The following is a 27680-nucleotide window of genomic DNA, read 5'->3' as shown; positions in this document are numbered from 1 at the left end:
AATTGAAAAGAATAGAGAAAAGAGAACTGATGTCGTAATCCCTCTCCTGATAAGCGAGTTGAATATTCCAGCAATAGCTGGAAAAGTATATAAACACGAAAGGTATATAAGGCTATAAAACCTCAATAGTTCACAAAAGTTTCGGGACCCAACTTTCGAGTCTTACAACGTGATGTATGTTATACAATAAATTCACCTCAAAGTAGGGTCCTGCGTGTTTTTGCGGATTTGCATTACCTTACCTTCCCTATGTTCAAATACTTTGGTTCAAACGAATTTTAAAGCGGATCTAGTAGATAATACAGTCAGAGACAGTGAAATCTCAGCATGAATTCGCTTCAGCTGTTTTTCAGCTGACCCACACATTCAATCTTCTACACACTCACACGTGGTAGTAGTAAAACTGTATAAAGACGAATAAACAGTTTTGATTGTTTGTGTGGATCAGCTGAAAAACAACTGAAGTAAATTCAAGCTGAAATTTCACTGCCTCTACCTGTACTTTTGCCGTTATTTATCGCATTCTTACGTAGACTTGTTGGAAAAGTAGGGGTGTCATTAGCTGCTGTAACTTATCTCCGTGAACCTTTTTTATTTCAAAATCGTTCGAACGCTTCCGAGTAAGTTAATTTGTAGTTTTTTAGTGTACTACTACCTCGACCAATTACGACACTCCAGGTGATGCCCGAAGGTTTCTTTTTTATTTTTTGTATGAACGAAAAGTTCCTTAGAAATGGTTTTTATTCTATGCCCGAAGGGCATATACGTAGCCAGTCTGGCCCTGCGACGCTCCTACCTTGATTTTATAGGTAGCTTTATATGTCACACAATCTGTTGTTTCTTTAACATATCTACGCGTAAATACTGTGAATACATTACAGAGCGAATAAATACTGCACTCATGAAGTAGATCAATATCGTCATCGATTGTTACATACATACAGGACGATGAGCAACGTAGGTTTTGCTGAGTGAATGAAGAAACTACTAATCGTAGTGTAGAAATGCGAGGTTGATAGATTTACTGGTGGCGTGGTAGATGCACGAGTGACACATGATTCTTCATATAAAAAGTCAATTCGCCATAGAAGGTAGGGTAAGTGAGATGAGATATTTTTTATGAAAGTTGAGTTAAACAACCGAAAACAATCGGCAATGTGAATCATTACTTATTTTCAAAATGCGCGATTGACACAGGTGTACCGTTGTACAATAAGACTGGAAGCTATAAGGCCACAAACAATTCGTGACCGTTATTCAGTGACTTACAGAAAATTGAATAAAAATGTTATTGAAATCGGGGTCTTGCTACTTTCTCTTTGGTATAATTTTCTCGCCTTTCCTACATTGTTCGATGTCAGTTGAATACCCAATTTCTAAGCCATAAACTAACGATTTGTCATTTCACATAAAGGTCTACTAAGGAATACTCAACATATCGCCGGTATCCATTGTGCCAACCTTATGACTATATAAGATATCCAAAGAGTATTGGTGATGTGGTTAAAATCGTGAAAGAAGCAATCAGTAAAAAGCTAACGGTAAAAGCATTTGGTGTTCGACATTCTCAAACGGACATCATCTGCACAGAAGGAATTCCAGTTGATATGACTGGACTGCAATCCATGAAAATGAATGACGATAAAACAGCAACGTTTGGTGCAGGTTTGAACTTACGGGAAGCAACAACGTTTTTGCGTTTATATGATAGAGGATTCAGAACTACACCCGCGTATGGCAATATAACGATCGGTGGAGCGATTGGAACTGGAGCACATGGTTCTACAATAAGGTATCATGCTTCTATTTCTTCTCAAGTAGCTAAATTGAAAATTGTCGACGGAAAGGGTGATATAAAAGAGATAACAGATCCGGAGGATTTGAAAGCTTTCAAAATACATCTGGGTCTTCTGGGTACGTAAATGCCAACAATTTTATGCATACAATTTTCCCATATCTTTCGCCGTCCCTCTCCTTTTGCTTTCGTGTAGGAATTGTAGTCGAAGTAACAATGAATACTGTGAAACTATACAAAACGCTCGCTCACAACTATGTTGTGTCCGATGAAATACTCACAAATGGTAATGCAGTGGACATTGCGAAGAATACAGACCAAGTAGCGCTTTACTGGTTCCCGGCATTCAATGAAGTTGTGGTGTCTAATTGGACAATTGTAGATAAAGCAACTCCAGGAACTGACTATACGAATGATCATACGCCATCGGTGTACAGTAATTTTGCATTAATCAGTGCCTTGGCTAAGGAAATTGCTTTCGGTCTAACGGAAAGTTCATGCCCTGCGGCCACTACTCTCGGTAAACGACGAGTTACACTATTATGAAATGAATGAGAATAATGTTATTATAGGCTACACCGTTCTTCATGCCATCGAATACTTTTTGGAATTAGCGCTGCTAATCCCATTACCTGACTGGGTACCAATTTATGCGACTCAGGGAGGGGTTTTTCAGAATCCAGCTGTTGGTTACTATGACGAAATGTTTGCTCCAATTTGTTATGACGAGCCGCAAGGCATACTAGGAAGGGCCTGTGCTTGGTCCCATGGTGTGAACGGTATTACAATTCTCGACAATGAGTAAAAATGCATTCCGCCTATGTGGAAGCCTTATTCTTATCGGTTCTTGTTTTTGTGCAAAGGTTCGGTCTTGAGCTATCTCGGCTAGGCGAGTTTATCGAAGAAGTGAAAGCAATTATTAAAGCGACGCCGACTGCATTCCCATTACAAGGAATTTTGATGAGATTTTCAGACAAATCGGATATCTACATGTCTACGGCTTATGGCAGACAAACTGTGCATTTTGAATTCTATGTGTGGAACAGAAAAGACATTTACAATCGACCGTCAGGAAGTCTGGCTGGTTATCAAACCATTTTACAAACGCTGGTATGGCGAAACCTATTTACGAAGAGGATCCATTGAGAATTTACATTATTTCCACAGACAAATGAATTCAATGCTAGATCTCATTGGGGCAAAAGTGGACTGGTTTATCATGATTCGGAGAGTATTGACCTGAAATTGGACAAAACTGCTAGGAGAAATTTCGTGGGTATGTGTCAATTGAGAGTACACAAGCGCAACAAAATTAAACAGTATTTCGATCCCAGCCATCATGAACAAATATGATCCGAACGAGCTATTCATAAACAATTTCGGTCGTCGTCTGAAACAAACTGGAACGAAAATCGACATGGATCCATTGACAAAACATTGTGCCATATTGGACAATTGCATCTGCTCGGAGAACGACGATTGTGCATCCACACAAATATGTACAACCCTTCCTGGGTACACTTACAACGTTTGCCAAACCAAAAATGAAATCGCCGAAGTCGTGTTCGATAAAAGTGTATTGCCACCCCCGCTCGGCATTGTGAAATATCTTGTGTCAGTGGTTCCTACACTAATTAAGACTGTTATTTCTGATTGTACACTGAAAGGTGTAGTTGGAACCGTAGGATTGTTAATTAAAGGAGTTACTCAAGTCGACAACGTACTCGAAACCATAGGTACATTAGGTAAACAGCTGAGTGAATTGAAATCACTAGGGGACGTTGTCGGAGCCGTAGATGATCTACTCGTTGGTGTCGTAAGTGGTTAACCGATTTATGTAGTGATGAATTTTGTCGCAATGATAAATACTTTCGGTATGCGACCGTGCTTAGGTAAATATTTTGTTGAAGATAAGAAAAAAGTAAATAATTTTGAGATAAAGAAATTTTGCAAATTACATTCCTACAGACTTTTATTTGTACCAGTAATTTTGTTCCGACGACGTGACGGTATTTAATTTTGCAATTTAAAAGTAAGATCGACCTTGTTTTGCGGAACGTCTTATGACAAAATGTTTTTTATTTGCTCAATGACGAGAATGTTTCCGATATTAAGAAAACAGTTGGAATAGTCTAGTCCTTGCCCAACTAAATTAGATTGGTTTGAAAGAGTTTGTGCATTCGGCGACTTCGGAATGCATCACTCATTGACAGTAAAATGACAATTCGTATGGCCTTGGAACAGACCTTTTCGGGTGAAATATGTACAAACAAGCGAGTTGTAGGTGCTGAAACCATTCAAAAGTCGTAAGAAACCTTTGTTTGTGTGAGTGGATCAGCTGAAACAGCTGAAACAAACTGGGTCACTTAATTAAAATTCACCGACCGTAATAAAATCATGTCCGGAGCGTTAGCGGAGGACTTGACGCAGTCTAACTTCCAAAAGAAGAACGAAGAATTTTTTTTGAGACGCGGCAACTATATATAGGCGAGAATTTAAGTTTCTTTCCTTTGGCCTGTATCACCACAAATCCTATTCTATCTTATTCGCGCTTCAAATACGAGCAAAACGAGCTATCACTCGACTATGTAACTTTAAAATTGCCGGAGATACATCGTTTTGAAGTTGGTCATTTTGATAGAAAATGCACCAAATTAACGTTTTCCAAACAATCAAAATCTTTCAACTTACTCTGTATGTTTCTATCTATCTGTCTATCTATCTGTCTATCTATCTATCGACGGTCGATCTCGGAAACTAGTCAGCCAATCTCCATGAAATTTTGCAGGAACCTCAGGGTGGGCATAAAAATGAAATTGTGATACGCCACTACCCCAAGAAAAACCAGAATTTTGTTTTATTGGCCTCGAAGTGGTTTCTGAGTGTGGTTTTCGAGGGTCGGGAACGCGTTTTCGGCTGTAGCTTAGCTGTATTGAAACCTACAGAGGCGTGCGACCCATTAAATGAAAGGTATTCGTAACACGATTCGAACAAAAAAATAATTAAAAAAATCGGGGCAGATTCGTTTGACCTAGAGTGATTAGAGTGACCAAATTTTGAGCTACTCGAGCGTAGGATTTAAGGACTAATATTTTTTTGGGTTATGAGAGATAGAGAATTACTTTCTTCGGCAAAGTCTCAGAGTTTTACGAGTAGAACAGAGGGGCATATGTGAAAAATGTCGAAAGTTGGAAATGGATGGGTCAATTGGGGTTTTGGAGATATTTCTTGAATGGTGGCAGATAGAGAATTACTTTCGTCAAATTTTCGAATTTCGTTAAATTTTGAAATTTCGTCAAATTTTCGATTTTCGTCAAATTTTCTGAATTTCGTCAAATTTTCGAATTTCGTCAAATTTTCGAATTTCGTCAAATTTTTGATTTTCGTAAAATTTTTGAATTAAAACTGTAAACTGTTATAAAAAGCAGTGTTGACTACACTTCTAAAACGACTGACATCCCAACAAAAATCTCTTCGAGAAAAGTGTCAAAAATTAAATTTTACACCCAATTAGTTCTGCCAAAGTGGCAGATGTTCAGGAACAGACCAGCAAGAAAATTTATCTGCCACATGAGACGCAGATTTTTTTGGTAAAATTTTGGTTGTTTCCAGTCTAAATTTTTTTTTTGTAAAAATTATTTGGCAGATGATGAGAAAACCTAAGCCATCTTGTTTGAACTAAAATTGGGTGTAAAATTTAATTTTTGCGTAACGAAGCTGAAAGCGTCAACTCTAGCTATATCATTCATTTTAGAAATTGTATTTCAAAGACTGCGTCACACTTTTCTCGAAGAGATTTTTGTTGGTATGAATTCAATTCGAATCGTAGCTTGGGAAACTTACTAAAATTTACCCATGCGATTTTTTTTAAAATTTTATTAAACTCTTAATGGATTAACTCAACGCACTCCATTAACAGGCACAAGAACAGACATTTTCTAAGGGTAATTTGGCATCTTAATTTGCATTGAACGTCTGTAACGCAGTGGCATATATCAACATAAAAACCTGAATTTATACAAGAATTTTGGATTACTGCGTCGTGGGGGCCTCTTATTTGAATTATGATCTTGTGCCTGTTCTTGAAGTGCGTTGATTGACTCGACTGACTTGACTAAAATGATTTGACGAAAAAGTATATCTTTTGTCGAAAAATACATATTATCGCAGGTGTATGGAAATAATAAAAGAGAATATTTTCGCTACATCCAAATCATTTCGTTTTTGCTATCTGTTACTTACAAAATGAATTTGTCTTTCAAAAAATTTCCATACAATTTCCTTGCAATAAATTTTATTTTATTGTGGCCTCTTGTTAAGTGAGTTCAATTAATTCTAGCCTGCAGGACCATTGATAGTCCTACAATAAACATTTTTGTGTTTCTTTTATAATGAATTTGTTAAAACAATCGTAAATCTCAACAGTGCTGGAGAGGACTACTCATACTCATCCTACCGTCGGTATCCACTATGTCAACCATGCGAAGACATAAGATATCCTCAGAGTGTTGACGATGTTGTTACAATCGTCAAAGAAGCAATCGGTAAAAATCTAACGGTAAAAGCATTCGGCGTTCGACACTCCCAAACTGACATCATCTGCACGGAAGGCATTCCCATTGATATGACCGGACTACAGTCAATGAAAATGAATGACGACAATACGGCAACGTTTGGTGCTGGTACTAATATGCGAGAAGCTACTACGTTTTTGCGTTCATATGATCGTGCATTTAGAACTACACCGGCATACGGAAATATAACGATCGGGGGAGCGATTGGGACTGGCGCTCATGGTTCTACAATTAAGTACAATTCTTCTATTTCTTCTCAGGTAGCTAAATTGAAAATTGTTGACGGAACGGGCGAGATAAAAGAGATTACTGATGCAGAGGATTTGAAAGCTTTCAAGATGCATTTGGGTCTACTAGGTACGTAATTGCAGGTACCTTTGGAACACTTCCAATAATAGTTGTCTCTCTGCTTGCATCGATAGGAATCGTAGTTGAGGTAACACTCAATACGGTTGAGTTGTACAAAACCCTCGCTCACAACTATGTTGTATCCGACGAAATACTAACAAACGGGAATGCAGTGGACATGGCAAAGAACACAGATCAAATTTCCCTTTATTGGTTTCCAGAATTTAATGAGGTTGTGGTAGCCAATTGAACAATTGTGGATAAAGCGACTCCTGGAACTGATTATACGAATGATCATGTACCGTCCATGTATAGTAATTTCGCTCAAGTAGCTTCTTTAGCTAAGGAAGTTGCATTTACACTTACCGAGAGCAAATGTGCCACAGCTAGCACACTGGGTATGAATATGAATTATAATAAACTTTAAGTTAAATGCCCCATCGTTACACACTTTAAGGCTATACGCTTTTACACCTTTTCGAATACTATATGGAATCTGGATTATTGATGTCAGTACCAGACTGGGTACCAATTTATGCAACGCAAGAAGGAAAGTTCAAAAACCCATCTGTCGGTTATTATGACGAAATGTTTGCTCCTATATGTTACAATGAACCTCAAGGAATTCTTGGGACGGCCTGCATTTGGTCGCATGGTTTAAACAGTATAACGATCCTGGACAATGAGTAAATCTTATAATATGAATTGTTTAATTTCGTAATTTTTTTGTGTCTTGAAGGTTTAGTCTTGACTTAGCGCGACTGGGAGATTTCATACAAGCTGTTAAAGCAATTGTAAAGAAAACTCCAACAGCTTTCCCATTAATAGGAATCTTGATGAGATTCAGCGACCGATCAGATATCTACATGTCTACATCGTATGGAAGGCAGTCAGTTCATTTTGAATTTTATTTATGGAACAGAGACGACATTTATGGTAGTGCATCAGGAAGTTTAGCCGGTTATCAGACCATTCTACAAACATTGGTATGACAGTGTTCAATGAGTCTCAAAACCGAGCATTAGAACAGAAATTAGTTCTTTGTTGGGAGGTGCTTTGTTATGGTCGATTTCACATTTCAGACAAAAGAGTTTAATGGCAGATCGCACTGGGGTAAAAGTGGCATGGTATATCACAGCAGGGACATGATTGACTTAAAATTGGATGAAACTGCTAGAGAAAAGTTTGTGGGTATGCGATGCGAGAAATTAAGTTCTATGAAGGAGAATATGACCCAGCAATTATTTATTACAGCCGTGATGAATAAGTACGATCCAAACGAGGTGTTCATGAATAGCTTTGGCCATCGTATAAAGCGAACTGGAGATAAAATCGACATCGATCCGTTAACAACACACTGCGCTCTATTGGACAATTGTTTCTGTTCGATGGACTCTGACTGTTCATCTGCTCAGATATGCACAAAACTTCCAGGCTACGTCTACAATGTTTGCAAAACCGAAAACGAAGTCGATCCCGTAACTTTCGATAGAAGTTTGTTTCCTGCGCCCTTCGGTATTATGTCGTACCTAGTATCTGACGTTCCAACTTTGGTCAATTCTGTAATTGCTAATTGTTCACTGACGGATGCACTTGGAACTATTGGGTCACTAATTCCCGCTATCACTCCGGTCGATCAAGCACTTGAAACTGTTGGTACCTTGAGTGAAAAGCTTGGAGAGCTAAAGTCATTAAGTGATGCAGCTGGAGCAGTTGATGATGTTGTGGGAGGTATTTTGCACATTTAAATAAAGTTAATTTTTTGGAAAAGATAAATTGACTTTTTTGGACGACTGATGAATTGATGGCAGTACTGGTTGTACATAGTCACCATAATAGTGATACTGCAAAGTCCCATTTGTCTGTGACTTCACTAGAGAAATCGTAGGAGTTTCTTTAGTTCGCTGTGCTGAAACTCAAAGTTCAAGACGTTTTTTGGACAAGAAGAATTGAATATTGATCAATAAATCCCTCGGTTATATAGGTGGGACGAATCCCTGCAAGTAAGCCTGAATATTGTGTGTACGGTAAAATCGAATTAACGACAATATACACTCCAGTCCACAATCAATTTTTTTTTAAATTAATTTTTAGCGTGATTGACGTGATTTTTTTAGAGTGACCTTTCAATCCCAAGACAGATTGATAATATGTTATAGTCTGTATGTACGGTGCAGTGATAACACTTACTTTCATTTACGAAAAGTCACTGTCAAACAATTTACTTGATCGACTTGACTAATTACGTAATATTTAGGTTTTAAGTGGAAAGAGCCAGAAATTATAGAGAGTAACATGAAGTTAGTAAACGAGAATGTCCACACTTTATCAAAATCATTTCTTTTTTGATAGCAGTACAGTCAAAATGAAATTTAAACTTTATTCTACGTTCAATTTACTTGCAATAAATTTCTTATTATTGTGGACCGTGGCTGAGTAAGTTGAATATAGTCCCGTAAAATCAAATCAAATTCCTGCAAATTGGTAAATTTCTACAGAGCTGGTAAAGAGTACTCATCTTATCGCCGGTATCCACTATGTCAACCGTCCGAAGACATAAGATATCCTAAAAGTGTTGACGACGTTGTTGCAATCGTGAAAGACGCAATTAGCAAAAATCTAACGGTAAAAGCATTCGGCGTTCGACACTCCCAAACTGACATTATCTGCACGGAAGGAATACCAGTTGATATGACCGGACTTCGATCCATGAAAATGAATGACGATAATACAGTTACTCTTGGTGCTGGTTTGAATCTACGAGAAGCAACAACATTTATGCGCTTACACGATCGAGCATTTAGAACTACACCGGCATTCGGAAATATAACGATCGGGGGAGCGATTGGAACTGGCGCACATGGTTCTACAATTAAGTACAACGCTTCTATTTCATCGCAAATAGCTAAATTGAAAATTGTTGACGGAAAGGGAGATATAAAAGAGATAACTGATGAGGAGGACTTGAAAGCGTTCAGAATGCATCTGGGTCTCCTAGGTACGTATTACGTACTGATACTTTCCTAACACTTCCAATCACCGACGCCCTGCTTGCATTTACAGGAATTGTAGTCGAGGTAACACTCAATACGGTTGAACTGTATAAAACACTCGCTCACAACTATGTTGTGTCCGATGAAATACTAACAAATGGTAGTGTAGTGGACATGGCAAGGAACACGGATCAAATTTCCCTTTACTGGTTTCCGGAGTTTAAAGAAGTTGTGGTCGCCAATTGGACAATTGTAGATAAAGCGACTCCCGGAACTGACTACACGAATGATCATGTGCCGTCCACGTATAACAATTTTGCTCTAGTAACTTCTGTAGCTAAAGAAATTTCGTTTACACTTACCGAGAGCAAATGCGCCGTTGCAAATACATTGGGTATGAAATGTAGTTAGCTTTAGCATGCTCCCTTAAATGACAAAATTCAACCTACAGGTTATACGGTCTTACATGTATTTGAATACTTTTTGGAACTGGCGTTATTGCTACCTCTTCCGGACTGGGTGCCGATTTATGCGACGCAACAAGGACACTTTAAAAATCCGTCTGTCGGCTATTATGACGAAATGTTTGCTCCTATATGTCACGATGAGCCTCAAGGAATTCTAGGAGCGGCTTGTGCTTGGTCTCACGGTTCAAACAGTATAACGATCCTGGACAATGAGTAAATCTCAGAAAATTAATGGTTTTCGTTAAATTTTTCAATTTTATTTGTCTTAAAGATTTAGTCTTGAGCTGTCTCGACTGGGAGATTTCGTAGAAGCTGTTAAAGCAATTGTGAAGAAAACTCCAACAGCTTTTCCGTTACAAGGGATCTTGATGAGATTCAGCGACCAATCAGATATGTACATGTCCACATCGTATGGAAGGCAGTCTGTCCATTTCGAATTTTATTTATGGAACAGAGATGACATCTATGGACATGCATCAGGAAGTTTGGCCGGTTATCAAACCATACTACAAACTTTGGTTTGACAATGCTCGCTTACGCTCATGATTAATTCTTATTCAATGTCACATTGCAGACGAAAGAATTTAATGGCCGATCGCACTGGGGTAAAAGTGGCTTAGTATATCACAGCAGGGATATGCTCGACTTAAAATTAGATGAAACTGCTAGACAAAAGTTTGTGGGTATGTGTGAATCCGGGATATACAAAGGGGAATATGAGCCAACAATCATTTATTACAGCCGTCATGAATAAGTACGATCCAGACGAGGTCTTCCTTAACAATTTCGGCCGTCGTATAAAGCGAACTGGAAATAAAATCGACATCGATCCGTTAACACAACATTGTGCCATATTGGACAATTGTTTCTGTTCCGAGAACACTGACTGTTCATCGACTCAGATATGCACGAAACTTCCAGGCTACGTCTACAACGTCTGCAAAACCAAGAACGAAATTGTCCCCGTCACTTTTGATAGAAGTGTGTTTCCTGCACCTTTCGGTATTCTGTCGTACCTAGTATCTGACGTTCCTACTTTGGTAAAATCTGTGGTTGCCAATTGCTCACTCACGGATCCACTTGGAACTATTGGCTCACTTATTCCAACACTCATTCCGGTCGATAAAGCGCTTCAAACTGTTGGTACGTTAGGTGAAAAACTCGGAGAGCTTAAATCATTACGTGATGTGGTTGGAGGAATAGGTAATGTCATTGGAGGTATTTTGCACATTTAAATAAAGTTCCTTTTTTGGAAGAAAATATTAAATTGATTTTTTTGGGATGACTGATGACGTTATTGATGGCACTTATTCCACCTGACGATATTATTTACCCCTATTCGATAATAGAAGAAAAATTGTATTTAAAGTCACAAACGTATAATTGAACGATGCTTTCAATATTGCACACCCAGAACATCCCATATTACCCATATTACAGAACATCGCCAGCGTAGTGTAGCAACTTATCTCTCACTGTGAGGAGGTAGGTGATGAGTTAAATCACGACTTAGTGTTCAATAATATATTAACTAGCACTTTGCCGACTTCACCCTTCACGAAATACACTTCATGATAACTTAAATGTTTAGATGTTTGTGAGCTACAATCGATTTTCGATAAAATTTCTGGAAATAAATTCTTTTTTTAATTTCAATCATCACGAACTTTTGGACGACTTATTGTCTCAATTGATTTATATCGACGTTTTTATCGTAAATAGTTTATAAAAGTGAGATTAAAGTACGTATAAACGTTTGTATAACATATATGCCTCACTCACCACTCTCTATCTATATATTACAATCACAAAAGTTATTTAGAGAAAAAACCACCGGCTAAATTTACTTGAAAGACTTGACTAAATACCTGTTACTATGAACAAGTAGATTTTAAATGGAAAAAGCCAGATTTTATAGCGAGTAACATGAAGTTAATAAATGCGAATGACTACACTTCAACGAAATCATTTCGTTTTTGATAGCAGCACATTCAAAATGAAATTGAAACTTTATTCTACGTGCAATTTACTTGCAATAAATTTTTTATTATTGTGGACCGTGGCTGAGTAAGTTGAATTTAGTCCATTACGACTCCAAATCAATAGTCAGACAAGGAATATTACTGCAAATTTATAAACTTCTACAGAGCTGGGACAGAATACTCATCTTATCGTCGGTATCCACTATGTCAACCGTCCGAAGACATAAGATATCCAAAGAGTGTTGACGACGTTGTTGCAATCGTGAAAGAAGCGATTAGCAAAAAGTTAACGGTAAAAGCATTCGGTATTCGCCACTCTCAAACTGACATCATCTGCACAGAAGGAATTCCAGTTGATATGACCGGACTACAGTCAATGAAAATGAATGACGACAATACGGCAACGTTTGGTGCTGGTTCGAATATGCGAGAAGCTACTACGTTTTTGCGTTCACACGATCGTGCATTTAAAACTACGCCTGCATTCGGAAATATAACAATCGGAGGAGCTATTGGAACTGGTGCACATGGCTCTACAATTAAGTACAACGCTTCTATTTCATCGCAAATAGCTAAATTGAAAATTGTTGACGGAAAGGGAGATATAAAAGAGATAACAGATCCGGAGGACTTGAAAGCGTTCAAGATGCATCTGGGTCTCCTTGGTACGTATTACGTACTAATACTTTCCTAACACTTCCAATCACCGTCGCCCTGCTTACGTTTACAGGAATTGTAGTCGAGGTAACACTCAACACGGTTGAACTGTATAAAACACTCGCTCACAACTATGTTGTGTCCGATGAAATGCTAACTAATGGTAGTGTAGTGGACATGGCAAGGAACACAGATCAAATATCCCTTTACTGGTTTCCGGAATTTAAGGAAGTTGTTGTAGCCAATTGGACAATTGTGGATAAAGCGACTCCCGGAACTGATTATACGAGCGATCATGTACCGTCAATGTATAGGAATTTCGCTCGAGTAGCTGCCTTAGCTAGAGAAATATCGTTTACACTTACCGAGAGCATGTGTGCCACAGCTAGCACACTGGGTATGAGATATAAATAACTCGATCCCTTGCAACTCTGCATTACGTTTTCTTTAGGATACACTCTTTTGCATACATTCGAATACTTTATGGAATTGGCACTGTTTACACGAGTACCTGATTGGGTACCAATTTATGCAACGCAACAAGGAAAGTTTCAAAATCCATCTGTCGGCTATTATGACGAAATGTTTGCTCCTATATGTTACAATGAACCTCAAGGAATTCTTGGGAAGGCCTGTATTTGGTCACATGGCTCGAATAGCATAACGATTTTGGACAACGAGTAAATCTCGTAAAATTCTTAGTTTTAGTTTAATTTTTCAATTTCGTTTGCCTTGTAGGTTCAGTCTTGACTTAGCGCGACTGGGAGATTTCATAGAAGCTGTTAAAGGAATTGTAAAGAAAACTCCAACAGCGTTCCCTTTAATAGGAATATTGCTGAGATTTTCAGACAAAACAGATATCTACATGTCCCCTTCGTATGGAAGACAGTCTGTCCATTTCGAATTCTATTTGTGGAACAGAGAAGATGTTTATGGTCGTGCATCAGGAAGTTTAGCCGGTTATCAAACCATTCTACAAACTTTGGTATGACAGTAGTTCAACCATCACCAGGTCAGATTTCCATTATTTTCATTTATATTTCAGGCGAAAGAATTTAACGGCAGATCGCACTGGGGTAAAAGTGGCATGGTATATCACAGCAGCGAGATGATCGACTTAAAATTGGATGAAACCGCAAGACAAAACTTCATAGGTATGCGAGAACTTAGGATTTGCATATAGACAATATGATCCAGTAATTGTTTATTGCAGCCGTCATGAACAAATACGATCCAGACGAGGTGTTCCTGAACAATTTCGGTCGTCGTATAAAACGAACTGGAGATAAAGTCGACATCGATCCGTTAACAAAACACTGCGCCCTGTTGGATAATTGTTTCTGTTCAGTGAACTCTGACTGTGCATCGACTCAGATATGTACAAAACTTCCCGGCTACGTCTATAACGTTTGCAAAACGAAAAACGAGGTTGCCCCCGTCGCTTTTGATCGAAGCTTGTTTCGTCCTCCGTTCGGTATTGTGTCGTACCTAGTTTCGGATGTTCCTACTTTAGTACGATCGGTCATTGCCAACTGCACACTCACGAATCCAGTTGGAACTATTGGCTCACTGATTCCCGGAAGGATGGAAAGTGTACTACAAACTGTCAGAACTTTGAGCATGAAACTCGTAGGACTGAAATTATTAGGGGACGTGGTTGGAACAGTGGGTGGACTTTTGCGAAGAAGTAGTAACTAAGTACACAGATTCTTTCTATGTACACTTTGGTTTACAGATCACGGTGAGCTTGAAATAAATTTTAGTGGAAAGTGGTTGTACCTTAAATGTTATTTCTGTTGGTAGAGGGCTAGGTCCTGATCATTTTCCAACCAAAATTAAAATCGATTGTACGGGAATTAGTTGAAATAACCCATTTTCGCATGCATTTTTGGACCCTCGTGAAATACTTCCTCTAACAAAACATAGATTTTTCAGCAGAAAATTGATAGTATCCGCTAGCCTCTACCATAAACAGCAATAGCATTTGATTTTGGCTACAAGCACGTTCCACTAAAATTTATTTCAAGCTCACCGTGAGTTATGATGTTACGGCAAACTTAAGGCCCGTCATTGGGAAATGACAGGACAGTTTCCCGAAAATGTATGCAAAAATTTATCACAAAAATTCACCGAAAAAATTCAAAGAAGATCACCTCTGATACTATCCATTGTATTCGGGCATAGTCTCTTTAGGTCGCCAAGGCATATTTGAACACTAAAACACTTTTTACTCGATGCAAAAACAAAAAGTTTTTTTTTGTTTTGTCGCGACAAAAACACAGAAAATATTTCGACACAACTGTGACACTCCGCTTTTATAAGGACTAGAATCAATGTTTGCTGTGTTCACTTCGGCGGTAAAATATTTTCATTCAAAAAAGTGTCGGACATTTAAAAACAATCATCAAACGGTTGACAAAGGGTAGCGTATACATTTAATAATGCTCATCGACCATTTTTTAAAGCTTTACGAGAGCTCAACGGACATTCTCTCAACGATGGGAGAGCATTTATTAAAAATTTAGCCTCTCGTAAGACTGCACTGAGCGTAAATAAATGTTCGTTTCTCTTTAGTAAGCTAAGAAGACTTCGCGAAGTCTAATTATACCACCTCTTTGAATAAAAATATCGGCTGAGTTCTAATAATTCTCCGCTGAGCTCTAATAATTCTTCGCTGAGCTTTAACAAACCTCCGTTGAGCTCTAATATTTTTCCGTTAGGCTTCAGGAAGTGTCCTTTAGGCCTAAGCAAGTTGCAGGAAGGCTTAATGGAGCGAATCGGACACTCAGCGGAGATCTGCCAAAGCTAAGTGGAGTCTTATTAAATCATAGCAACAATTATTAGGTATCCGCTGATGCTTATTGAGTGTTCGCTTAGCTTCATTGCCTTACTACAACGTGCTAAGGTCTGACGGACTCTTACTGAAGCCTAGCGGAGAATTATTAGAGCTCATTAGAGGTTTGTCAAAGCTCAGCGGAGAATTATTAGAGCTCAGCGGAGGTTTTTTAAAGCTCAGCGAACAATTATTCGACCTCAGCCGATATTTTTATTCAAAGAGTTGGCATAATTAGACTCAGCGAATTCTTGTTAGCTTACTAAAGAAGTGGGAGAGGTTACAATTTTAGTAAATGTCTACCATCGTTGAAGGGTCGGACACTTTTTTGAATGAAAATATTTTACCGCCGAAGTGAACACAGCAAACATTCATTCTAGTACTTTTAATAGCGGAGTGTCACAGTTGTTTCGAAATATTTTCTGCGTTTTTGTCGCGACAAAACAAAAAAAAACTTTTTGTTTTTTCATCGAGTAAAAAGTGTTTTAGTGTTCAAATATGCCTTGGCGACCTAAAGAGACTATGCCCGAATACAATGGAAAGCATAAGAGGTGAGTTTCTTTGAATTTTTTCGGTGAATTTTTGTGATAAAATTTTCCATACATTTTCGGGAAACTGTCCTGTCATTTTCCAATGACGGGCCTTAATCGAATTAAATTAATTATTTTAAAATTCAAACGATGTTTTCGAAACACTCAAATATCCGCCAAAATGAGGTACTGAGCTAGATTTAGAAACAAGAGAGTTGTTCAAAATCGTTACCAAATTCATCACTTCCAAGTCTAACACATATTTTTGACTGTACCTTCAACATTTCTAATTTTTTCAAAGTTTCTAACGTCATTTATTTGGCTGTAATGTCAAGTTACGTTTTCGAATAATTTTAATTACTATTCAAGGTCACTAAGTCTTCGTTTCAGAAACATATGTTTTTGTTATGCCAGATACATAGGTTGAGAACCCGAACGTTTTCGAGTTTGTATTTATCATGTCCGGAGCGATAGCGGAGGACTTGACGCAGTCTAATTTCCAAAAAAAGAACGAAGAAATTTTTTTGAGACGCGGCAACTATACATATATAGCCGAACATTTCAGTTTCTACCCTTTGGTTTATATCACCACAAAACATATTCTATCTTCTTCGCGCTTCAAATACGAGCAAAACGAGCTATCACTCGACTATGTAACTTTAAAATTGCCGGAGATACATCGTTTTGAAGTTGGTCATTTTGATAGAAAATGCACCAAATTAACGTTTTCCAAACAATCAAAATCATTCAACGTACTCTGTATGTTTCTATCTATCTGTCTATCTATCGACGGTCGATCTCGGAAACTAGTCAGCCAATCTCCATGAAATTTTGCAGGAACCTCAGGGTGGGCATAAAAATGAAAATGTGATACGCCATTACCCTAGGAAAAACCAGAATTTTGTTTTATTGGCCTCGAAGTGGTTTCTGAGTGTGGTTTTCGAGGGTCGGGAACGCGTTTTCGGCTGTAGCTTAGCTGTATTGAAACCTACAGAGGCGTGCGACCCATCAAATGAAAGGTATTCGTAACACGATTCGAACAAAAAAAAATAATTTAAAAAATCGGGTCAGATTCGTTTGAGCTAGAGTGATTAGAGTGACCAAATTTTGAGCTACTCGAGCGTAGGATGAAAGGACTAATATTTTTTTGGGCTATGAGAGATAGAGAGTTACTTTCTTCGGCAAAGTCTCAGAGTTTTACGAGTAGAACAGAGGGGCATATGTGAAAAATGTCGAAAGTTGGAAATGTGTGGGTCAATTGGGGTTTTGGAGATATTTCTTGAATGGTGGCAGATAGAGAATTACTTTCGTCAAATTTTCGAATTTCGTTAAATTTTCAAATTTCGTCAAATTTTCGAATTTCGTTAAATTTTCGAATTTCGTCAAATTTTCGAATTTCGTCAAATTTTCGAATTTCGCCAAATTTTCGAATTTCGTCAAATTTCCTCAAATTTTCGAATTTCGTCAAATTTCCTCAAATTTTCGAATTTCGTCAAATTTCGTCAAATTTTCGAATTTCGTCAAATTTTTGAATTTCGTCAAATTTCGTCAAATTTCGTCAAATTTTCGAGTTTCGTCAAATTTTCGAATTTCGTCAAATTTTTGAATTTCGTCAAAATTTCGTCAAATTTTCGAATTTCGTCAAATTTTCGAATTTCGTCAAATTTTCGATTTTCGTCAAATTTTTGAATTAAAACTGTAAACTGTTATAAAAAGCAGTGTTGACTACACTTCTAAAACGCCTGATATCCCAAAAAAAATCTCTTCGAGAAAAGTGTGACGCAGTCTTTGAAATACAATTTCTAAAATGAATGATATCGCTAGAGTTGACGCTTTCAGCTTCGTTACGCAAAAATTAAATTTTACACCCAATTTTAGTTCAAACAAGCTGGCTTAGTTTTTCTCATCATCTGCCAAATAATTTTTACCAAAAAAAAATTTGACTGGAAACAACCAAAATTTTACCAAAAAAGTCTGCGTCGCATGCGGCAGATAAATTTTCTTGCTGATCTGTTCCTGAACATTTGCCACTTTGCGACGCAGATTTTTTTGGTAAAATTTTGGTTGTTTCCAGTCGAAATTTTTTTTTGTAAAAATTAGTTGGCAGATGATGAGAAAACCTAAGCCAGCTTGTTTGAACTAAAATTGGGTGTAAAATTTAATTTTTGCGTAACGAAGCTGAAAGCGTCAACTCTAGCGATATCATTCATTTTAGAAATTGTATTTCAAAGACTGCGTCACACTTTTCTCGAAGAGATTGTTGTTGGGATCTGCATTTTTGGAATGTAATATGTTCATATTGAATGAACAACAATGAGTAGCTTATGCAGTCTACAACTCCAGAAAACTACTGAATCTGCTTGGCAGTTAAGATTTCAGCTCCCAAGACACTTCTCTTTAATATTTGAGTTTCTTTTTCTTAAAAAACTATTGCTTTTAACACCGAAATCGATTAAAGATGTTTCTATCTTTCTATCAATTAATATTGGCACAGGTGCAATAATGTATTATTTGGATAATAAGATAAAGAGCAAATGTTTTCAGTTCGTTCGAATCATTTTGTGCTCGACTTCGGTACGTTCAAAATGAATTTGAAACTTTGTCGTCAGTACATTTTTCTTGTAATTAATTTTACATTATTGTGGCCTGTTTCCAAGTGAGTTATAATGTTTCCTCTAGCTAAATATTTCGGTGTACCTTTCTGCAGCAACAAATTTTATCAAATCTGCAAATTTTTAATAGTGCTACGAAAGAGTACTCGTCCTATCACCGATATCCACTATGCAAACCGTGTGATTACATAAGATATCCGAAGAGCACTAACGATGTTGTGAAAATCGTAAAAGAAGCAATCAGTAAAAAGGTAACGGTAAAAGCGTTTGGTGTTAGACATTCCCAAACGGACATCATCTGCACAGAAGGAATACCTGTGGATATGACCGGAATTCGATCCATGAAAATGAACGGCGATAATACGGCTTCGTTCGGCGCTGGTTTGAATATGCGAGAGGCTACTACATTTTTGCGTTTACACGATCGTGCGTTTAGAACTACACCTGCGTTCGGTAATATAACAATTGGTGGAGCGATTGGCACTGGCGCACATGGTTCTTCAATAAGGTACCACGCTTCTATTTCTTCTCAGGTAGCTAAATTGAAAATTGTCGACGGAAAGGGTGAGATAAAAGAGATAACTGATCCAGAGGACTTGAAAGCGTTCAGAATGCATCTGGGTCTACTAGGTACGTTATTGCAGACAGTTTTGTAACACTTCCAATAATCGTCGTCTCTCTGCTTGCATCCATAGGAATTGTCGTTGAGGTAACACTCAATACGGTTGCATTGTACAAAACCCTCGCTCACAACTATGTTGTGACCGACGAAATACTAACAAACGGGAATGCAGTGCATATGGCAAAGAACACAGATCAAATATCTCTTTACTGGTTCCCAGAATTTAAAGAAGTTGTGGTAGCCAATTGGACAATTGTGGATAAATCAACTAAAGGGACTGACTACACGAATGATCATGTGCCGTCCATGTATAATAATTTCGCTCTAGTTGCTTCTGTGGCTAAAGAAATTGCGTTTACGCTTACCGAGAGCAAATGTTCCATAGCTAGCACACTGGGTATTAAATGAGATTAGAATGTTCAGTTAAATGCCAAAAATGCTGTACACTTTCAGGGTATACGCTACTTCACCTATTTGAATATTTCATGGAATTGGTTTTATTTTTGCCTATACCTGACTGGGTACCAATTTATGCGACGCAACAAGGTCGCTTTAAAAACCCATCCGTCGGTTATTATGACGAAATGTTTGCTCCTATATGTTACAATGAACCTCAAGGAATTCTCGGAACTGCCTGCATTTGGTCTCATGGCTCAAATAGCATAACGATCTTGGATAACGAGTAAATCTCTGAACATTCTCAGTTTTTGTACAATTTTTCAATTTTATTTGTCTTGAAGATTTAGTCTTGAATTGAGTCGATTGGGAGATTTTGTAAAGGCGGTCAAAGCGATTGTGGCGAGAACTCCTACTGCGTTTCCGGTGCAAGGGATCTTGATGAGATTCTCCGACCGATCAGATATCTTAATGTCCACATCATATGGTAGGGTGTCAGTGCATTTCGAATTTTATTTATGGAACAGAGACGATATCTATGGACGTGCATCTGGTAGTTTGGCCGGTTATCAAACCATTCTACAAACTTTGGTATGACTGTAGTTTAATCATCACTAGACCAGATTACGTGATACGGTGTTGAGAACCTTCTATCTATTTCGTCATAAATATTTCAGACGAAAGAATTCAGTGGCCGATCACACTGGGGTAAAAGTGGCATGGTATATCACAGCAGCGACATGATCGACTTAAAATTGGATGAAACTGCTAGACAAAAGTTTGTGGGTATGTGTAAGCCTAGGATGCACAAAGGAGAATATGACCCAGCAATTGTTTATTACAGGCGTCATGACTAAATACGATCCGAACGAGGTTTTTATTAACAATTTCGGCCGTCGTATTAAGCGAACTGGAAAGAAAATCGACATCGATCCGTTAACACGACATTGTGCCATATTGGACAATTGTTTCTGTTCAGTGAACTCTGACTGTGCATCGACTCAGATATGCACAAAACTTCCCGGCTACGTCTATAACGTTTGCAAAACCAAAAACGAGGTTGCCCCCGTTACTTTCGACCGAAGTATATTTGGGCCGCCCTTCGGTTTTCTGTCGTACCTAGTATCCGATGTTCCTACTTTGGTTAAATCTGTCATTTCGAATTGTTCACTCACGGACGCACTTGGAACTGTTGTTTCACTAGTTCCCAGTATCGTTTCGGTCGATAAAGCGCTACAAAGTGCTGGTACTTTAGGTAAACAACTAGGGAAGCTATCATCATTGACCGATGTGGTTGGAGCAGTAGATGATGTGTTGGACGGTCTTCTACACAAATAAATTCAATAAATAATTATTAACTGGCAATCGTTCGTCATTGCTGTTATTCAAATTAGTCGTCAAATAATAAGCGACACATTTTTTTCCATATGCAGGTTATTGTACAAACAATCAGAATAGGTAGCAAACCACACTTATTGACGAATTTGGAAAATTTATCACAACTGAATCAATTTGCTAATATTAAAGAAAATAAATGAAATTCTTGGTACCAATATTCTGTAGTTTTTATCAAGCATTTTTGCCGTTATACAAGCGCTACTCATTCAAAACTATTTGAGTGAACTCGAAAAGAATATGCGAAGAATGTGTTTTTGTATTTCCGTTGACTGAAAATCACTTGAAATGTACGTAATGCTAAGGTCGCTATGAGATTTTGAAAATGTTATAACATTGTCAAACACATTAAAAACAGAAAACATCTGTACCGCTTGTCAACCAAGATAACTCTAGTAATTCTCAACATTTTCAAACCTTTTGTTTTAATTGACGAAGGTTCATTGGAGTAGTAAGTTAGGAGTAATTCTTCAGATTTTTTTTGCTCGTATACAAACTTTGTCACTATGATAAATCGAGTATAACTCGCGGTTCACTGTCCATGAAAATATTGTTCGGTGAAATGACAGAAGTGACTTGCCAAATCAGGGCTTACTTTAGAGAATTTTAATTCTGAAAATTCCGAAATTTCTAAAAAAATTCCGAAAAAGTTCTGAAAAATTCCGAAAAATTATTTCAGAATTTTTCGGAATTTTTTCAGAATTTTCAGAATTAAAATTCTCTAAAGTAAGCCCTATGCCGACAGCGTCAATCATTGAGAGTCCTGTGAAATAGTGCTCAAATCCACGATCTATTCAGAAATCTTTTGAAAACAATTCAGTTAAGCGACCTGACCCACCCAATTGGTGGGGCCTAGTTGGTAAGACATACAAATAAATGTTCTGCATTAATGTTGTGTTTTGTGTGCCCTCTGTCAAGATTCCTGTAGTATTTTCGATTCTTATTTATTTATTCCGATGACTTTTTCGATTAATACTAACTTGTGAATTTAGTGAATTTATGTGGATTTCGTTCAAAGTTGAAACTTTGGAAGATGGCCTATACTACAGTTCAAAAGTATTCGATCAGTGTGTGTTTTCAGTGTAAATTGACAAACTTTGAGAGGGCGCCAAAAATCGAAATGATACCGGATTTTCACGAAAGATGGCGCATTCGATAGCTTGATCCTTAATCTTTAAAGGAAAAATATAAAAAATATTTTCACCAAATATGAAAATTTTGAGAATTTTCAATTTTTCCGAAGGTCTACACAGTCGAGGAACAACTTTGTTCCTCAACTATGCAGACCTTTGAAAAAATTGGATTTCTCAAAATTTTCATATTTGGCGAAATTATGTTTTATATTTTTCCTTTAAAGATTAAGGATCAAGCTATCGAATGCGCCATCTTTCGTGAAAATCCGGTACCATTTCGATTTTTGGCGCCCTCTCAAAGTTTGTGAATTTACACTGAAAACACACAATGATCGAATACTTTTGAACTGTTTGTAGGTCGTAAAAGCAAAGATCATTTTACAATTGCAGAGCTGACACGATTTAAAATGGCTTCTATTTTATGAATTTAGGAGGCTTGACCTAAGAAGGATTTTAAGTAGTTTTTTTTTTTAGTTGGTGATGTCTTTCTATGGTGGATTCTAGGAGATTCGTTTTGGTTTCCGAGTTGTTTTAAAAATGTTTCCAAGGATAGAACTCTGAATAATGTTTGTGATTGAGAGAAAACTTAAAAATCAAGTTACAATATGTATAAAAAGTAAAAGAAGACCTCTGCAGTCTGGGGTGCAGGTGATATTTTTCTATATACTGCCTCGTGTGAAAATGATTTTATCTTTAAAATTACGACCTACCAGTTGCATCAATTAACTGAATTCATAGTGGATGCTTACTGGAAAGAGGTAGTGGAAAGAATCATGGATAACGACTAAATTTTAGTTGGTAGCGAAGGTACTGATAAAAAAAACCGGAGGTAAAGTAAGGTATTAATAATCCGCTAAGAAGGAAACTTTCCAATTCATTGCAAACCGAAATATACAGCAGTGTTAGTAACAGTTTCAGTTCTGACTTTAGATTTCATTACGGACTTTTGTTATGTTTATTCCGGTCGAAAATGTACTTTAAAGTTCAGAATTCAAAATTCTACTCGTATTGTGCATTGACCAAGAAGCAATTATCAATTCAACGTATCTGTACAGCACAATATGGCATTTGAAATGTTTGTTAACTCTTAAATGTTCGTCCATCCCCTTCCTAGGATAAACATTTAATTCATTCGAACAGATAACTTTCCATGTGCGTGATTACTGTGAATAATGTGCAAAAACTAATGATATTCTGAATGCATTATTTAGCTAATTTTAGCGTATTTCCATGTCTAAATAACAGCCTATTCAAAACTATATCAAACCAACCAATCCCATTTAATAATAACACAAATACAGAACCCAAAAACGGAAATGGTCATGGAATGGTTCCCAAAATGCTAGATAGTTGATATTTTAACTTTTGTAAATGATACCCCAGTTAAAACTGGTAGTCACAGCCCTAGGATATATTATAATGCTTTTAAAGTTTCCATAAATTTGGTTAAACGGAATACCATAATACAGAGAATGGGTGGATTCAATAGAATAGAATTTGACACAATAGAGAACGTGAATCGTTTCACCAATTACATTTTGGAAATTCGATGTATGGTTTCATCACACATCTGATTTAAATATTGTTTCAGTTAATTGGTTAATTAGATGAAACAGGTTTGCATACGATGATGTTGAATTCATCATTAATTGCGTTAGCTCGGATACATAAACGCAATTGTTCGTGTATAAATTTCAAGCTTACCGGATCAGCTATTTGAGTATTATATACACAAATAATGCTAACGTAACTGACCCAGTTTTCGGAAGCGTCGCACTGAAATAATGTTTAGGTGTCTAATTAGTGGAATTTGATGGAATTTTAAATACCTTTCCATGGAACGGGGAACTAATGTATATTTAAGTGAGGCTTCCAGGTAACTAACACATTTCAGCGAGAATAAAAATATGAAAAAAGCTTTTGCTTGAATTGCAAATTGTTGCATTTTTTATGAATGTGAAAATGTTAGCAGTTTTTTTAGAGTATTTCCGACTGCATTACTATGTCAAATACACGGTCTCTTTATTTCGAGGAAGAAGAAGATTTCGATTGTATGAAAATTTTAACATGTACGGTGGAGCGAAGATTTTCAGATTTTCAAATTTCGCTATGTTTAGCACTCTGTTTAAATCTATCTAAACCTTTTTGGGTATATGTTCTTCCACAAATGAATGTCAATAACACGACGCAGACATGCTCTTTCAATACAAAGACCAGAAGATATTAGCAATTTTACAATCGAATCTATTACTTCACTTGATCTAAGTAATTCAAAAAATTGTTTTAAAATCATGTACTTCATCACCTTAAACACACTTTTTACTACATAAGATCACATTAGTCAGACCTTGTCATTTATGTCTAAAGTCGTTATCAATATCAGATGATAGCCGAGATTAAGAAAGTTTTCGTCCTTCATTTGTTTTCTATAAAATGAAAAATGTGTAAAAATCGCTTGAGATTTGCCGAGACTTAAGTTTTTTTCTTGGTTACTTCCAACTTTTATTGTCGGTTGTAGGTACGCATTACGTTACATCCTTAGTTATACGTGAATACCATAAAATTTAAAAACAGCAAACGGCCTTTTTATACATACTATGAATTGGCGTTAGAACTGCAGTTCAATTGTTAACTTTTGAATGTAAAGGCTGTTATATTTACCGCATATTTCAATAATTCTATTCAAACCGTAAGTAAACAGAAGGAAATTTAGAGTCTTATGTTAACGTTGAGCGCCAATATTTAAGGCGCTAATTTTTAGGTTCATCGCTTCTTCCTTAGCGAAACACTTGAATCCCTAATTGGTGATATCATGAACTGAGCCACAGAACTTGTAATTCTTGTAACTTGTATCATTTGTCTGTGCTGATCTACATGTATCGATAAAGCACACCTGCGAAAATATGTAGAAGATCCAGGTAACACCAAAGGACAGGTAACTGTCAGCTAATCTTATCGAGTGTAAGAAGTTACGTTTTCCAATTACGAAACATATTTTAAAAGACTTGTAGATAGTCCAACCTCAAGTCGAGTGACGGTGGTTGTTGTTAATTATAAGTCAATAGACCAAGCGCTCTTAAGGGAACTGCATTCATCTATTCATTTTCATGCAAAGAATTGATGGACAGTGAACTAGGGGGCTCATGATAAGGAATCATTGCATCGTTGGATGTGTCCACATTCACGCTGTACTGTATGTGTATGTGCATAGGCACCAATTTGTTATGGTCAAGTCATTTCATTAGACTAAGTTTTCCGTGAAGGTTATTATTTGCCAACAAGACATTTTGTGGCTCATGGGTCTCAAACAAAAATTAATATTTCCAATGCATATTTAATGTCCGCATCCTTCCGATCCGTAATCCATTAAAATGAGGAAGTGCAATTTAAATTGCTAAATCTGAATTCTGCCTAGAAATAAAGTGCTCGTGTAACGTTGAACAAGCATTTTCCATTCTATTCTCTCTTTTTTTCGTTACACATAATTATCCAAGAAAATTGAAAATCAATTCGACGCCCGTTTGTTTTCATATTCCAAGTGAGCAACGCAAAGTACTGTATAAAGAACACTTCGTGCTGTTGCTTGACAAGCGTTCATCCACAATATAAGTATTTGTTAAGCGAAATATTTCATGTAAAAATATAAGTGACGAAACCACGCAAAATCAGTAAATTACAGATTGCAGCTTTTTAAGTACACAGTCAAGTCAACTTCAGTAAATGACTATGATATAAGTATAGAGGCAGTTGGATACTCGACTGTAATTAAACATAATGAGTTAATTGCTACTTACAGACTTTGTGAGAAGCGAATGGATGGATGGAAAAATTATACTCGATTGTCATTACATTCGAAATTATTACAGTGACAATAAGTCACGCACACAAACCTTACCGAATCGCCACCGATGTGTCTAGCTAACACTTCACTCACTGAAAACAGTTTTACTTGAAATGTAAAATGTAATAATGAAAATGTGCAGAGCGACATCATTGAATTGGTCAACTTTTGCTTCAATAACCATTTTCATAGGATTAAATGAAAATTGTTTTTTAGAGAGAGAAAAACTTAAAATGTTTTTCTATAGAGGAAGTACGAGTTGAATAGTAGTTGTTACGTCATGAGTTTAAACTTTTCCTGGATGAGTGTGCTTTTGGGGTCTGATTGACTTTAAACACTTTTGTTAGTTTATTTTGCTTCAAGGATTGTTATCATCTCCCGAAAACGTAGATGACTTCATTAGAAACAAGGAAATTGACGGCAACAATAAGTGATAGGACCTTGCTGATTTTATAGGAAAATGAATATCGAAACTTCGGTGAAAGAACAAATGAAGTAAAAGATTTTGTGTGTATCATCATCAATCTAATTTGACTTAAATGGTGTTTATGTGGATCAGCTGAAAAACAGCTGAAGCTAATTTATGCTGAAAATTGACTGCCTTTGACTGTAAGCAAAACTTTAAATCAAAGTCACTCTGATTCAGAGTAGCAACAGTAACTACTAGCTAGAAAATGCTGCAGTAAATATGTTATTATGGGAAAAACATCGTGAGAATATATCATCTTCTATCAAAGTGTGAGAGATTTTTTGAAGGTGAACCAGGCTCCGCTGGAACTATTTTTAGCGACGGTTTCTTTATGTGTCCACACAGCCCTTGGCACCGATAGTCTAAAATCGTATTCGTTGAATTTTAATATTTCTTTATTGGCTAGTAGTGGAGGTTCAAAGGTCGAAAAAGGGTTTATTGTCCGTGATTGACTGTCGCTACTGCGGATTAAGGAACTTCATGTGTGAGGGTTTATTGGATAGGTACTGTCATCTCCTGGACGGGGCAAGCACTTATATGTCTTACATGTCCTAAACTATTGTTCAAAAATAACTAAAAAGGATGTTTGAGGCCGAAGGGCGGAAATTTTGATGAACTTTAAAAGGTGACATCCACCTAGCGAATGTTTTTCTTTGGATTAGTGTTAATCTCTTTAAGAATATAAGGCATGGATAATGTTTCTATCTATACTGAATTACGTTATCGATCCACTGGTGATTTTTTGTTCATAATGTACTAGACAAGTGAAAGTAAAATGGTTGGTATCTGTAAAACCGTAATGCCAATTTATGTTAGCCATTTAACCATTTCATTGTTAATCTTTGCAACGGAGGGATGAACTTTAACACTTAATGTTATTAAAGAGATTTTGTTTAACTTATTCTAATGACTTCATTTTCGTTTTTATTTTCTTATTTTTTTGTTGAAACCATGAAATAAATAATTCCATTAATGTGGATTCATGCATCTAATGCTGTAATTTGAAAAGAAAAACAATGGAAAAATTATTATA

General features: G+C 36.9%; 5 protein-coding genes and 1 long non-coding RNA gene across 7 annotated transcripts in view; 4 read left to right on the top strand and 2 right to left on the bottom strand.

Moving 5' to 3' along the window:
• The window catches only part of LOC119072845 (heterogeneous nuclear ribonucleoprotein L), a 217161-nt gene that overhangs the window by 114594 nt on the left and 74887 nt on the right, over nucleotides 1-27680 (bottom strand). The window lies entirely within an intron of this gene.
• On the top strand, nucleotides 1205-3749 carry LOC119072844 (L-gulonolactone oxidase-like). Its single transcript, XM_037178156.1, has 7 exons — nucleotides 1205-1356; nucleotides 1415-1914; nucleotides 1992-2315; nucleotides 2368-2596; nucleotides 2659-2905; nucleotides 2963-3071; nucleotides 3130-3749. Exons 1-7 carry the CDS (start codon nucleotides 1286-1288, stop codon nucleotides 3621-3623), a joined length of 1974 nt encoding a protein of 657 aa, XP_037034051.1. The 5' UTR covers nucleotides 1205-1285; the 3' UTR covers nucleotides 3624-3749.
• Nucleotides 5978-11442, top strand: LOC119072842 (L-gulonolactone oxidase-like). Its single transcript, XM_037178154.1, has 8 exons — nucleotides 5978-6114; nucleotides 6221-6692; nucleotides 9682-9715; nucleotides 9781-10104; nucleotides 10162-10390; nucleotides 10449-10695; nucleotides 10752-10860; nucleotides 10919-11442. The coding sequence occupies exons 1-8, from the start codon at nucleotides 6041-6043 to the stop codon at nucleotides 11410-11412; spliced, it is 1983 nt and encodes a 660-aa protein (XP_037034049.1). The 5' UTR covers nucleotides 5978-6040; the 3' UTR covers nucleotides 11413-11442.
• Nucleotides 8096-25919, bottom strand: LOC119072846. Its single transcript, XR_005086934.1, has 3 exons — nucleotides 25908-25919; nucleotides 24594-24598; nucleotides 8096-8497 (listed from the first exon to the last, which is right to left on the bottom strand). It is a non-coding gene; the product is annotated as an uncharacterized LOC119072846 (long non-coding RNA).
• Nucleotides 12136-14923, top strand: LOC119072841 (L-gulono-1,4-lactone dehydrogenase-like). Its single transcript, XM_037178153.1, has 7 exons — nucleotides 12136-12244; nucleotides 12325-12824; nucleotides 12890-13213; nucleotides 13268-13496; nucleotides 13555-13801; nucleotides 13862-13970; nucleotides 14030-14923. Exons 1-7 carry the CDS (start codon nucleotides 12174-12176, stop codon nucleotides 14512-14514), a joined length of 1965 nt encoding a protein of 654 aa, XP_037034048.1. The 5' UTR covers nucleotides 12136-12173; the 3' UTR covers nucleotides 14515-14923.
• On the top strand, nucleotides 18739-21356 carry LOC119072843 (L-gulonolactone oxidase-like). Its single transcript, XM_037178155.1, has 7 exons — nucleotides 18739-18835; nucleotides 18922-19421; nucleotides 19487-19810; nucleotides 19867-20095; nucleotides 20154-20400; nucleotides 20487-20595; nucleotides 20654-21356. The coding sequence occupies exons 1-7, from the start codon at nucleotides 18765-18767 to the stop codon at nucleotides 21145-21147; spliced, it is 1974 nt and encodes a 657-aa protein (XP_037034050.1). The 5' UTR covers nucleotides 18739-18764; the 3' UTR covers nucleotides 21148-21356.

The sequence above is a fragment of the Bradysia coprophila genome (assembly GCF_014529535.1).
Source record: "Bradysia coprophila strain Holo2 chromosome IV unlocalized genomic scaffold, BU_Bcop_v1 contig_84, whole genome shotgun sequence".
Classification (NCBI taxonomy): domain Eukaryota; kingdom Metazoa; phylum Arthropoda; class Insecta; order Diptera; family Sciaridae; genus Bradysia; species Bradysia coprophila.
The sequence above is the reverse complement of the archived record's forward strand: the minus strand, read 5'-3'. Positions and strand labels throughout refer to the sequence as shown.